Source organism: Penaeus monodon, chromosome 4, assembly GCF_015228065.2.
Source record: "Penaeus monodon isolate SGIC_2016 chromosome 4, NSTDA_Pmon_1, whole genome shotgun sequence".
Taxonomy (NCBI): Eukaryota; Metazoa; Arthropoda; class Malacostraca; order Decapoda; family Penaeidae; genus Penaeus; species Penaeus monodon.
Window position 1 is genome coordinate 60,406,908 of NC_051389.1, and position 14,550 is coordinate 60,421,457.

The following is a 14,550-nucleotide window of genomic DNA, read 5'->3' on the forward strand; positions in this document are numbered from 1 at the left end:
AGTTTCCTTTTTCCTCTTGACATTAGCAACTCGCACATGAAATAATTGATCCGCGCAATTAACTCCTGCAAAATCAACGCGTCGATCCCGTCGCGAGGAAGACAAAGCAAGAAGAACGTTGGGAAAGGAGAGAGAGAAACATTCATCCGCCAAAAAAATAACAAGTAAAATTGACATTGCATATCAAGGGGGCGGATGACGATGTTGAGTTCTCAGCTGCAACACCGCCTATTTCTCCCGTGAATTCCTCCTTTGCAACACTCACCATGTTTGCGGAGGAGCGTAGCGTTGTCCTGCGAGCCTCCCGCGTGCTGTAAGGCGGAGAAGAGACGGGAAAAACGGGGGAAAATCGGGAAAATATCCGCCTCCAGAGCGAGTGGAAGGAGATAGGGGTGTCTTTTCTTTGTTACAGGCGTGCCAACCCTCTCGGCGAAGGGAAAACAATATTTATTTTTTTTCTTTTTTCTAAGGGTAAAAATAATTAAGTGGGATTTTATTTGGGTGGTGTTGGGTGTGGGTTGTGTTTGCTTAATTTTCTTCGGGTTGTGATGCTTGTCCTTTTGTGATAAGTTGTCGGTGGTATTCAATGCAGGAGGTGGGAGCTCGTGCATCGCGGGTTTGTTTTATTTCTTTTAAGGCTTTGGCGTGCAACGTTTGCAATTTGAGAGAACATCTTTGAATTGCACGGATTGTTAAACTTATTCCTGACTCTACAGGACTGAAAATTAAAATTAATTGAATAAACGCCACGCGCGGAAATATCAATCCTCAACCTCAACCACAATCTACATACCACCCGAACATCCCCTTAAAACACCTAAATAATTATTCGACTCACCCAGAGCCAATCAACAAAGAAAAAACACGACATTGCAAGTGACTTGTCAAAATAACAACAACCCCAGAAACCCGGTGGAAATAACCCTGCGTGCTTGGGGTCGGTTGGCAGCCCTGCGTGTAGTAAACATGTCGGCCGATCAGCTGGGAGGAAATTCGAACACAAACATGAATTAAAAGATGCTAAAAGATGAGGAAAGTGAGGACAGAGAAAGTGATGGCTCATGTCAGCGACTACTTGAAGAGGAGAAATCTCGAGGTGAGTTATGAAACGTGGTGGAAATGAGGTTGGTTGGGTCGTACGAAAGCATTGATAAACGTGCGATGGATTGAGGAGGGGAAAAAAATTAGCTTTGGGGTTTTGTTCTGATTCTTGGGGTTTAAATGGTGTAAAGTCGGTTTGTTTCACTAGGCGAATATTTGATGAATCAGAATCATTGCGGTAAATGCATATGAGATACGTAGTCTCAATGTAAATCTCATTATTCACGTCCCTTCATCACAAATCATTGCAGGCTCTGGAATTCTGGCAGTTCTGATGATGCGCGGGCATTTTATATTCATGTTGTAATAAATTCCTTGTCATGATTTAAACTTGAATTTTTTTATAATGTAGATAATGTTTAAAAAATATAGTCTGGGGCAAATTTTATTGGAGATGGGTATAGGTCACTTGTTATATGGGTTTCATTATATGGTGTCTTGGACCTTGGACTTGAGTATATCCACTTGAGTCTGCTTTGCACAGAGTTTGATTGTATATTATTACTGGGAATATTATGAGTTTTATGTCTTAAGATGTAAAGTTTTTCGGTTCGCCATCAATATAGTGTGGGTAGAGCGGAGGGCCGTTAAAAACAGTGGCAAGTCTCATCGTTTTTTCCCAAAAGACCCACAAATTTAGTATGAGTAGATCATCCCTGACAAATACTTCCACAGATAGTAGCTTTAGTTCGCAGAAATCAGCTATAATGATGATATTGGCAATAACCAAAGTAACAACAGGCAAAGCATGGCCATAGCCTTCTCACTTGTTGGCATTCTGGCAAAGGACAACACATTTTCCACCTGGATTATTCTATCAGAATGGGTTTTGGCTTAGCAACTCCTCATGAAATAATGGAACCAATCTAAAGCATGCGTTGCTAGCATTTATGTGCCGGAGGTTTGCTTGTCTTTGACAACAATAAGCATGGAAGCTGTAGTGCTAACTTAATGCCATACTATGTTAGATTAGCCGTGAGACTAAAACTACTAGGCATGTTAGTGTGTAGTCAATTCATTCAACAAAATAATTTTTTGGTGGTAGTTCGATATAGCCATCTATAAGGAGAACTTGAGGTAGAGCCTTTGAGGAATTACATATGAATAATTATTTACATAAAAGTCATAATCATTTACATAATAGATTTCATCAAAATTACAGTATTAGATATTTTCATGTGTAATCCACAATTTTCCTGCCTCATTTTGTGCTCTGCTCAGCTATTAGGGCTAATATTGTTGCTGTATTTGGTTTATGCAGACTTAAATTGTTATATCTAGACAGATAGCAACATATGCAGTTCATTAATATGACATTCATTAGTATCAGTGACAAACATTTTTTTATATAATTACTGGGCCTACTTGAATGCAAATATTTTTACCCCACCTAAGTTCTTCAGATATTGGCCCACCTCAGAAGAAAAAAGACATTGGTCATTGTACTCTAGATGTATCAGCAAATAATCGAGAGAATCGTTTCCACCAAACAGATAATTACAAGAGCAAAACTTTGTTGAGTACTATATGTGGGGTTCCATGTAAATATTCATGTGTACATTGATATCACTGATATTTCATGTGGCATGTATATAGAGGGAAATATATTTCTTGAAATATATGTCTTGAAAATAATATATGTATCCGCCTTAAAGGACTTACATTAAATGAAAGATTATTGATGATATAAGTGACTTATGATTTTTATCCATTTCTATATCAGTCTTAATTATTTCATTATGGGAGAATGTATCTCATCCAGTTTCAATTTCAAATAAAAAAAAGAAACATTTTCTAGCCTGCAAGATGCACAATCCTTTTTATAGTAATATATTCTTAACAAATTGTACATTTCATTATACATGGACTGATAAGAAACAAGTGACAGGGGGAGCCAGTTTTGACCATCAATTTCCTTGTATTGGCAAACTATTTAAACATTCTGAGACAAATGTTTAATCTAAAATTTGAAGAGATGGCATGCAAATGCCAAAGGAAAAGTAGTTGCAGTAGTAGCAGCACTGGCAATAAAAACAATCAGCCTACTGAGCAAACCAGCAGCCAGACTGGGCCTCACTCTCCTTTCCCGACCACTTCTAGAATTCATTTCCTCTCCCACTATTCTAATTTGTCTATAATCACTCTTTTACCCTCCCTCCCTTCTTTTAAGCTCACATAAGCATTCAGTACCAGATGACCTGCCAACAAGTGGTGAAAGAATGATTGCTGAATCAAATTCTGTCCCTCGTCAAGTTCAATTCTTAGTTGCATGGACTGTCCCTTTGGATGACTCCAGCATAAGCCATTCATAGGGTTCTTGCATAAACTTATACCAAGTAACATCAAGTAACTTTATTTCCTTGTCAAACTTTCTGTGTTAGATAAAATTAGATTAGTGCAACAGGATAAAATTAGATTAGTGCATTAAAGTTTTGATTCCAAACATATAAGTATTGATCGCTCAACTTCTTTAGCCATTTTCTGTGACTTGTGAGTCTCACTTCAGCAGGGAGTGCAATATGTATTGAAAATTGCTTCACTTAAGCAGAGTGCCACATTTATTGGAAATGACTCTACTGATTTTTCAAAGAACTGTTTTTGCACCTGTAATCCCTTTTGTGTACCTGCTCTAATGTTTGTGATGCTTCAGGGCACAGTAGGATCTCTGTTAATATTTTGTTGTGGTTTCCTCATTGCAAATGACATCAGGTATTTTAATATCTTTCAGAATTCCTGTAACTTTTTTAAACGTTTATTGATGGGTTAAAAGTTAAGGAAAAAATATACTAACTAATGTACATAATGTATAAGGAGGGAGCAAGAAATATTGAAATGTTTGAAGCCATTCTATTATTTTGCAACTTTATTAGCTTTTCTGTAGGCAGACCTTCATTTTGCTTGATGTGAATTATGTTGTATTACTGTACAGTTAAACCTGCCTCAGAACAAATACCCTCAAAGCCCTATGCAAGAAAACCACCTGCCTAACAGGACCAGTGACCGTATAATTTTCTTCCAAGTAAATATAAAAACCTGTACATAGTACAACTAACTAATCTTGATTTACAAGTGAATATATATGGGCTTCCATGAGTACAACACCTACCTTTTCACACTGGTCAGGTTATTTTGCACACTCTGAAGCTACCACATATATATAGAAACAAAATGATTACTCACATGAATCAGGTACAGCTTTGTAAAGAGGAATGATTGCTAAGACAGATATGGGTTCTGTATATGCACTATCTTTATTGTGCCAACACCTGAAAGTAACTCCCAGAAATCATATAAAAAGATACCTGCCTGCAAAGACCACTGTTCTTGTTCCCCTTCAACAGATTTTCTACAAGTTAACTATATTAGTAATAATTAATAGTGACACAGACTGAATATGAGTTTGGTGTATTGGAGCTTATCACAACTGTTAGCTAAAGACCTTGAGATGTTGATAAAACACTTGGTGGACTGCATCTCCCAACACCTTGAGATGTTATAACACTTGGTGGATTGGATTGCATCTCACAACAACTACTGGCTACAAACATTGAGGTGTTGATATAACATGAATGTCACTGAATGATATGTGTTTTATATTGTTAATCTTTGATTTTCATGCTCTTGATATACAGGAACTCCTATATAAGAATTACACTATCCTGCTTAGCTAATGAATAATATAGCATGTTTTTTCTGTTCTTTAAAGAAGTTATTAACCCTTTTCATACGTTGACATTGGTTTCGGCATCATGAAGCGCCAGTGGAATTACTGTGATTCCAACATTGACATTATAATTCCATCCACATTCAAAGCTATTGCTCGCAGGCTAGTGCCCTATGCAGGAGCAACATGCATCTTTTAAACTATCCGGAGCAAAACAGATAAACCATCCAGTTCACTTTTTTTTTTTCTTTCTTTCTTTCTTCTTTTTTCTTCTTCTTCCATGTTTGCAATGTGTTTGCTTATTTTGCTCAGCTTTATCATAGGTAGTGAGTTCTGTATTTAGCTAGATGTAAGGCAGTTCAGAAGATACTCACCATCCTCTTTAAACCTCCAGAGTGGGGGACCAGGAGGAAGTGTGACGCTAACAGAACAGCAGGTGGGGATTTTGGGCCTGGTTTCTCCCTCGGCCCCCAACACCTTCACCTTCTCCACCACCTCCACCCAGCACACGCATGTGGATCACCAGTATGTTAGGTGAGTTGGCGTGGCTCGGGCTTTATGCTTTTGGCTTTAGTTTCTTCTTTCAGCAGATATTTGTCAATTTTTGCATGTATCTAACTAATTATTATCACATATATATATATATATATATGTGTGTGTGTGTGTGTGTGTGTGTGTGTGTGTGTGTGTGTGTGTGTGTGTGTGTGTAAGATGTGGATAATTCTATTTCTGTTACAGGATGTGGATAATTCTATTTCTGTTACCAGTGGACCACGTGGCTGTTTTCCACGTGGATCCAAATGTCCCAAATAAGAACCACCCGCTCAGCGAGGGCGGAGGTCACATTTTATATCTGACCTCGTTTGACCGGGAGTTCGTGCTAAGCTACCACCGCGCTAAGGTCAGCCCTCGCCTCCCTCCAGGTGGGCTGACCGTGACCTCCGCGCGGCCCGATTATAACTAGACATGTCTTGTGTGTTTTATACTGCGTGGTATTAACTCTCAGAAATAAAGAGTCAAGCCGTTAACAAGTATAACTACCCTCTGTTCACCATTGTACTAAGGATGATAGCCTTTTATAGTCTGGTGGCGCAATATAAGATGTGGATAATTCTATTTCTGTTACAGGATGTGGATAATTCTATTTCTGTTACCAGTGGACCACGTGGCTGTTTTCCACGTGGATCCAAATGTCCCAAATAAGAACCACCCGCTCAGCGAGGGCGGAGGTCACATTTTATAGTGTGTGTGTGTGTGTGTGTGTGTGTGTGTGTGTGTGTGTGTGTGTGTGTGTGTGTGTGTGTATGTATGTGTATGTATGTGTGTGTATGTATGTGTATGTATGTATGTATGTATGTATGTATGTATGTATATGTATATGTATATGTATATATATGTATATATATATATATATATATATATATATATATATATATATATATATATATTATTCCTTAAACCATAGTATTGAATTAGGTTTTAGTATATTATAGTTTTGACAATTTTTTTTTCTCTCTCTCTCTGTCTCTTTCTCATTCTCTCTGTCTCTTTCTCATTCTCTCTGTCTCTTTCTCATTCTCTCTGTCTCTTTCTCTCTCTTTCTCTTTCTCTTTCTCTTTCTCTTTCTCTCTCTCTCTCTCTCTCTGTCCTCTCTCTCTCTCTCTCTCTCTCTCTCTCTCTTTCTCCTCTCTCTTCTCTTCTCTCTCTCTTTCTCCTCTCTCTTCTCTGCTCTCTCTCTTCTCTGCTCTCTCTCTTCTCTGCTCTCTCTCTTCTCTGTCTCTCTCTCCTCTTCCTCTCTCTTCTCTCTCTTCATTCTCTCTCTCTCTCTCTCTCTCACTCTCTCATCTCTCTCTCTCTCATCTCTCTACTCTCTCCTCTCTCTCATCTCTCTCTCTCTCTCTCTCTCTCTCTCTCTCTCTCTCTCTCTGTTTCTCTCTCTCATTCTCTCTCTCTCTTTCTCTTTCTTTTTCTTTCTTTCCATGAATCCCCTGTATTATTATGTACTTCTATCATGTAGTTTACCTTACCAGGCTAAAATCATGGATGATGGAGGCCAGTGAGCCATGCCGATCCGAATTGTCCCAAGTTCTGTTTCCGCTCTTTGTCCACCTGTACCTTGAGCTGGTAGCGGCCACGGGGAGACAAGCGGCAAACAAGTTCTTCAAGAAACATTATCAGGTTTGTTTAAAGGGCAGACAGGTACTGTCTCCTAGCCCCATGCATATAGTGGAGCTTACAGCTGCCTCGTCACATTGTCAGGCCTGTTAGTCGTCTCACCTTCAGCCGGCTTGAATGTTAGTCCAAGGAGAATTATTCTTTGTGAATTCTTATCCCAAAAGTGTAGAAATTTTATAAGTGAGAATGAGTATCTTCCCAGTGCAAGAGATATCTGTTCTCATACATTTTTGACATGTTGCAGTGAACACAGTTTCTCCCATAAGGTTATAAGTCCAGTCACTTCCCCCCAACTCTTTCTTTTTTTTTAATCCTAAGGTCACCATTTTCTTATCACATATCTAAGAGAAAGAAGAAGATCTTAGTATCACAATTTATGTATGAGAGAGATGCATTAACATAAAAAATCATTGTCATTGTTTACGAGTAATGCTTTGTAAGAGATGCTCAGCTTCTAGAGAAAGATTACATCATTAGCATGTACTAATATAGTATAATTGGAGGTATCCTTCAACCCTTTCATGTAAATGTGCTCTGTCCACTAATAATAATAATGGTAATAACTCAGCAGGGATAATAAGAGTAACAAATGGGATAAAAAAAAGTGAGGTCAGGTTGGCCTCAGGTTGACTCCAAAGTGACTAAGCACTTGCAAAACCATCATTGTGTTGGACAGTGCATACACCTGGTTTCATTGTGTTGAGTGGATGATTGTTGTGTTTAGGATCTTAAAAAAAGTTTATATTTCAAGTGAGCTCTGATATATAAATATATATATATATATATATATATATATATATATATATATATATATATATATATATATATATATATATATATATATATTATTCTCTATGAAAATGAGTTTTAGGAGTAATTTCTTTATTACAGAACAGTTGGATATTCTAAAAGTGTTTTCTTTTTGTAGGCCTTATGTCAATAAATATCTCTCTAAGTAGACACAAGTCTAGTTAGCAGCATGCGAGCTTGGTCTAACCTGCCATTTCCCTTGGTTTTAACAGGTGTTCTTGGTGAACCGTGATTATGAAAATACACTCTCTCAGGTTGTAAGTGCATCTTCTATAAATTCTTCTGGAGACATGAATTCTTCTCCTGTTATACAGAATCTCAAGTAAGTTTTCCCTGGCCTTGAGGTGTAATGAAATGTGTATAATTTAGGAACCATCTTTTTGGATGACAGAACTTTATGAAAAGTATTTGTTATGATGTGTGATGTCCCTTTTTATATTTTTAGTTAGTTGATTATTTGGTTCAGAGCATTATAAAAGGTGTGGAGAATATAATGTACAATCTCTTGCAGGAGTGGCAAGTACCTGGTACGTTTAAGTGAACTGACTTTAAACTACTTTCTGCGATATCTGAAGTCAAGTGAGAACCCCACACTGTTGCAGGTAATATTTCTCTGTTTGACTATTTTGATGTACTTACATTTGTCCAGGTTCATAATTATTCTTTTACTTTCAGTCACTGCATTTAAAGAGGTTGATATGGCTATTAGATATGACTATTAGAGCAGTTATATAGATGTTGCTGGTGCAGAAAACTCATAAACCAGCAAATCCCATGAAACTGGTTACAGCCAGTAGTACAGGCTTGTGGTTGCTGGGTGAAGATAATTGAACTCACATCACTGATGTAAAATATATTGCAAAAGATTAAGAGAAGAAATAATTAGTGTTGCTGACCTCTGCCATAGCTGTTTTGGTATCAAAGGTATGAAAGGTAGTATATATAGTGCTAAAACCTGCAAGTGTGGGGCTGGTTTCTTGAAGAGACACTGGAGGTAGTTTCTCCTTAAAGGGATTCTTTAGCAAGAATATCAGAGGCATGGGCTGTAGCATAAGTGCACTGTGTTTTCTTTGACACTAAATGTGGTTTGTGAAGTATTATCACAAAGTCCTCAGCCTTTTTATTTTCCTTTTCACTGTATTCCAGATTCTTATGCTATTGAAAACTAATGATTTCTTTTTTTCTCAGATATTCAATACATACATTGAGGTTGAGGTGGATGAGTCAGGTGCTGGAAGTTCAGGAGCTGTGTTCAGAGGGCCCGATTTGAACACTTCTTCCTCAACAGCTTTAGTTAATGGTCACACTCCAGACTCATTGTCCTCTGATGCCTCTGCTTATGCAGCTGATGGAATGGATTGTAGCCCAGAAGAACTGCGCAAAGTGAAAGACATCATGGCTCGCGTTCGGTCAGCCCAACCCACTGCCCCTTCCTTGTGTGTGTATACGGTCACAAATGCTTATAATGGCCTGAGTTGTGCCAATGTGAATACAGAAGGACAGCTTTTAGCCTGTGGGTTTGAAGACAGTGTAATTAAATTGTGGAAATTGACACCCCCTTTGCATGATATAGGGTTTGGAAAGAAAAAAACAGTAGTTGGTCCCAGAGGTGGGATATCGCACACGTTACTTGCATGTGATGATTCTCGCATTGAAGACAGTGGTGAAAGAGATGACGATGACAAAGAGGAAGAAGCCACAGCTGCTGAGATTCGTAATGGAGGAAGGAGAAGAAATCGTGGTGGGGAGCTCTTTGCCCTTCGTGGACACAGTGGGCCTGTGCTGGACACAGCGTTCAGTCATGATTCAAATTACTTGTTATCAGTTAGTGAAGATTGCTCCATGAGACTGTGGGACTTAAATAGTGGTAATGCAGTGGCTCTGTATAGAGGTCATTCCTATCCTGTGTGGTGTGTGGCTGTAGCCCCTCTCACTATGTATGTGGCAACAGGCTCATATGATACAACTGCAAGATTGTGGTCCACGGATGCAACATACCCCCTACGCACCTTTTCAGGTCACACAAGAGCTGTAGATTGTGTGGCTTTCCATCCCAATGGCACTTACCTAGCTACTGGATCCTGCGACCGTAGTATTAGACTCTGGCAAGTCACTGATGGTGATGCAGCACGGATCCTTCTGCACCACAAGTCGGCAATCAACACTATGTCATTTTCTCCGAATGGAAAGTAAGTGCATATGTATTCAATTTGAGTTTGCATTTTGGCTAACTGTGCTGTGCCATGAAAATTATATGATATTCCTTTTGTCAATATGCACTCATTGCATAATACAAAAGTTATTGAAAAAATTGAATGCCATTTGCCAGTCTCTGTTCCACACTCATCTTGTAGGTACCTGGCCTCTGGCAGCGAAGACGGCACAGTTGTTGTCTGGGACCTTGCTGGTGGACGCGTTATGACAGAAATTAGCAGTAGTAGTCAAGTCAATAGTGGGAACACTGCCTCAGGTACTCCCCACCAAGACTCAATCATGAATGTGTGTTGGTCTACCGATTCATCCCTCCTTGTGTCTGCATCCAGTGACGGCTGTGTGCGGACAAGTCATCTAAAGCAAACCCCAGCAAGGTGAGTGGCACCAGATGAGGTCTTCTTTCACATGATTAGTTATTGAGATTTTCTTTTATATAAGTGTGTTAGTATGTCAATGGGATTTATTCATAAAAACTAATTGGCCATTGTGATTGACTAGCATAATTAAAGTTATTGGTGTGATTTGATCACCACACCATTCTCATTATTATAATGTCAAATTTCATTATTCAAGCATTTATCAATATTGCATTTTTGAAAGATATTTAATCAAGTAAGTATTCCTCCTTTCACTCTTACATACTTACTCTCTCCCTTTTTGTTTTTTCTCACTCTGCCTTTCTCTCTCCATGCTTCCTACCATCCCTCTTTCTCCCCCTTTCTTACCCTCTCTCTTTCTTCCTCCCCTTCTCATGCATATTCATGCATTCATACAAATTCCTCTATGCCATATTTCCATTTTCCTTTTTAGCAATGATGGAACCAATTCCTGGGAACTGAACGAAGTGGGCCAGGTTCATTGCAGCGGAAGTACAAATGGAGGAAGCGGCAATAATGGAGCGTCGGGAGTCCTGCTCCACACGTCTCTAACGTCTCACAATTACCTCACTTCTGTCATTGCTCTCGATGTGGAGAGATAGTTGGTCTGTGGGCTACGGTGATTCTGTCAGATGCCCATCGCTACTTGATAGGTGGTGCTACAAATATTTTTAAATTTTAGTGCAGAAGGAGGGGAATGCCCACAGACATCTGATTGTCACTTTTATTTTTTTCTTTGCAAGGAACTTCTTTCTTTTCTACATTCGTGTATATTCAGATTTTAGACTTTGATCATTGTATTTCACCTTGATTAGTCCCTGGTACAAGTGCTCGCAACTTTCATGAACTGATGTAAGCTCAAGCATTCGTTATGTTGTCTCACTTTTTGCATCATATATGACAAAAGTTCTTTGAGAATATTAAAGTAATAACTGTATGTCTTTCATGGCTTTTGTGAACAAATGTAGACTCAAGCAGTCTTTATGTTGTATCAGTATTTATATTACATCTGGCAAAAGGTATTTAGAATGTTAAGTAATAATTGTTTATCCATATCTTTCTCCAAAATCTTTTGTCACATGTTCATTCTCGGTCATGCTTTTGTTTTCTTACTTTTTTTTTCTGTCTAAAGCAGCTTATTTATCTCTCTTACTATTACATAATCATAACATCTCATCAAAACTAAGTTCTTCAGTTGTTCTTTTTTTTTTTCTCTCTCCTCTCTCTCTCTCTCTCTCTCTCTCTCTCTCTCTCTCTCTCTCTCTCTCTCTCTCTCTCTCTCTCTCTCTCTCTCTCTCTCTCTCTCTCAAAGTGACGTGCTATTCATCATGTCTTCCCTATTTTGTGTACGACTCTCTTCCCCCCAAAATACATCCATTGTGTTCAAATTTTTGGTCAGAAGTGCTAAGCCACCACTGTAATCCCTCCATGATCTTACAGATCTCATTTTCATTTTTTATTACCATAAACAACCTTGATATGTTTGTTTTTATTTTGAAAAAAAAAAAAAACAATCCTTTAGTCATAGTGCAACATTTCAAAAAGCTGTACAAAACCAGTTGGTTCAATATATCTTGTATTTTCTTAAAAGTCTGCAAAGATTTTTGAATTGCATTCATTTTGTAGTTCTTGGATATAATTACAGTTGTTTAACTAGAAGAGTATTTAAGTATCATTAATTTGTAAAGATGGTGAACTGTAAAATAGTGCAAATAACAGGAAAGGTGAGGGAGTGAATGAGTTAGTGAATGAATTTGCATATATTTGTGTGTTTACAACATATGGAATTATGGTGTTTTGGATGTCGTTTTCTCATGTTGGTTCTAAGAAAATGATTTTCACAATAATTATTTATACAGAAACAATGCAAAAGGAAGTACACTCTGGTGAGCATAGGGAATGCCTGTAATGATACTGACAAAGACTAAGCTGGGACAAACTAGTTAATATTTTTTTCCCCATTGAAATGAATATAGAACAACAGCAATATACTGATAATCAAAAAGGACAAATGATCTTTCTTGTGTCTGTAATTAGGAAGCAAATTAATATTTTAAATGTCAATATATAAGACCTGTTGATGAGATTTGAAACCCAAAAAGTGAATGAATTAGATATTCCATTATAGCAAAAAATATGATAACTTCTGAAATTAGAAATACTTTCATAAGGTAAATAAAATGACCAATCATGTCATCAATACCATTGTGCACCAACAAAATACAAGGAATTTAATTAGTGTTAGTATATACTCTAGTTTTAACTAGCAGTGTATTCCAGGCTTCACCATATCATTGCAATTTACAAGATTTAACAAATGTAGGGATATACTTCTATATTTACAGTGAGGATTTATTATATTAGATTCAAGAGTCTAGCCAGTAGATTCCATGCTCAGATTGTTTTAAGGTTCATATCCCCATTGCATTATCTTTATATTTGTGTGTTTTTAAGTAAAGACAATAATTATATAAGATATTCTGCTTTTCTCTTCAAATACAATGTGTAGGATCTGTCTTTATTATAAAAGACAGAGTGACAAAAGTATATTAACCACAACTATTAAAGGGAAGCCAATACAACAATGCAGAGAATGCATATTACACCAGAAAGGTATTTTCACTATGCACTAACAATAAATGGTGCATCAAATGATCTCAAGTAACTCCATACAGAATTTGAGAGAAAATAGTTTCCTGTGTCTGAAAATAAGAGTAACACTTTGTATATGGCACTAACTAATCTCTTATAAAGACCTCTGCTCTAAGGTAAGTGGAATTCTTCTTCTTCTTCTTCTTCTTCTTCTTCTTTTCTTCTTCTTCTTTTTCTTCTTTCTTCTCCTTCTCCTTCTCCTTCTTCTTCTTTTCTTCTTCTTCTTCTTTTCTTCTTCTTCTTCTTTTCTTCTTCTTCTTCTTCTTTTCTTCTTCTTCTTTTCTTCTTCTTCTTCTTCTTCTTTTTCTTCTTCTTCTTTGCTTCTTCTTCTTCTTCTTCTTCTTCTTCTTCTTCTTGAGATCACCAGAAGTTATCAGTATTTATATCTATCAGGAATTCCAGTAAATTCATGATTGAGTCTAAAACATTAATTACTACACACATTAATACATCTTATTTCATACTCTATTGCTACCAAGCCTTTAAGAAACTTCTTCCTTAGGTATAGTTAAATATCTTCACAACATTATCTTTTTTACAGCTACATTCTATATTACATTCATCCTTTTCACTGTGAAATAGTGCTGTGATAACATTACTGAACCCATAGTATTTATCATCATTGCTACTATTAGTAATATATGAGTGATAACACATATTCAACAATAAAGACTTCAGCAACTAGTCATTAAATTCAGAAAAAGAACTCCATGTAAAAACGTGTTTTTTTTTTTGTGAATGTACAACATTTCTTTCTCGAACTCTTTCTCTAGACTGAAAATGATTAAGATGATCTCACTGCAGTAGTTATTAGTTGATTAACTTGTCATCGAAAATATTTAAGAGGAACAACGTAGCTGACTGATCGATTTCTATAAAAATAAACTGATATGTTAGGTATTGAAAGAAGAATACTCTGTTTTTCCCCTTCACCACCATGTTAATTTATTTAAATTCTTGTGTTTGTCATTTAGCCGGTCAAGATACACAAGCATGATATTATATGTAAAGGACTGAAGGATTCTTGCTTAACAAATTTTAAATATACTGAAGGGAAGAACAAGAAGAACACAAATTTGCTCCAGGCCTTTTTGCTCTACTGAACTGTATTTTATTGTTTGCCCCTCTGTTGTTTTATAATATTATTACATGAAACAAGGACAAGGTGGCATGATTCTACTGCACTTAAAAATTATACAGAGTCCTTGTCTATTTTAAACAATACTGTGTAAACATTTTAATCCATGGAAGTATTCAACATGTGCCCAATGACATGGGCTTGGAATACAGTTTTGAACCACCAATAGCCAGTAAAAACAAAGATATAAGGGTCTGCAAGTAACTGCAATACATCACTGATATTCTCCACATTCAAGTGAATAGGGGATGAGCCACACTCCTCGCTTTTAAATATATCTATAAAAGAAAACTAAAAGAGTGTGAAGCTGAATGAGCAGATATTTCTAGCATGAAGAAACAGAGAGCTGAGACATTAGACACAGACATATAAACAGAGACGGACAGACAGAAAAGGCGAGAGAGGCAAGAAGGGTATTT

The 14,550-nt window shown here is 37.2% G+C and overlaps 1 protein-coding gene across 1 annotated transcript; it reads left to right on the top strand.

Annotated features, from left to right (window-relative positions):
- Window positions 1-928: 928 nt before the first annotated feature.
- Window positions 929-12,283, top strand: LOC119572410 (TAF5-like RNA polymerase II p300/CBP-associated factor-associated factor 65 kDa subunit 5L). Its single transcript, XM_037919523.1, has 8 exons — window positions 929-1,096; window positions 5,160-5,299; window positions 6,796-6,943; window positions 7,963-8,072; window positions 8,262-8,352; window positions 8,939-9,939; window positions 10,105-10,338; window positions 10,775-12,283. The coding sequence occupies exons 1-8, from the start codon at window positions 1,028-1,030 to the stop codon at window positions 10,941-10,943; spliced, it is 1,962 nt and encodes a 653-aa protein (XP_037775451.1). The 5' UTR covers window positions 929-1,027; the 3' UTR covers window positions 10,944-12,283.
- Window positions 12,284-14,550: the final 2,267 nt, after the last annotated feature.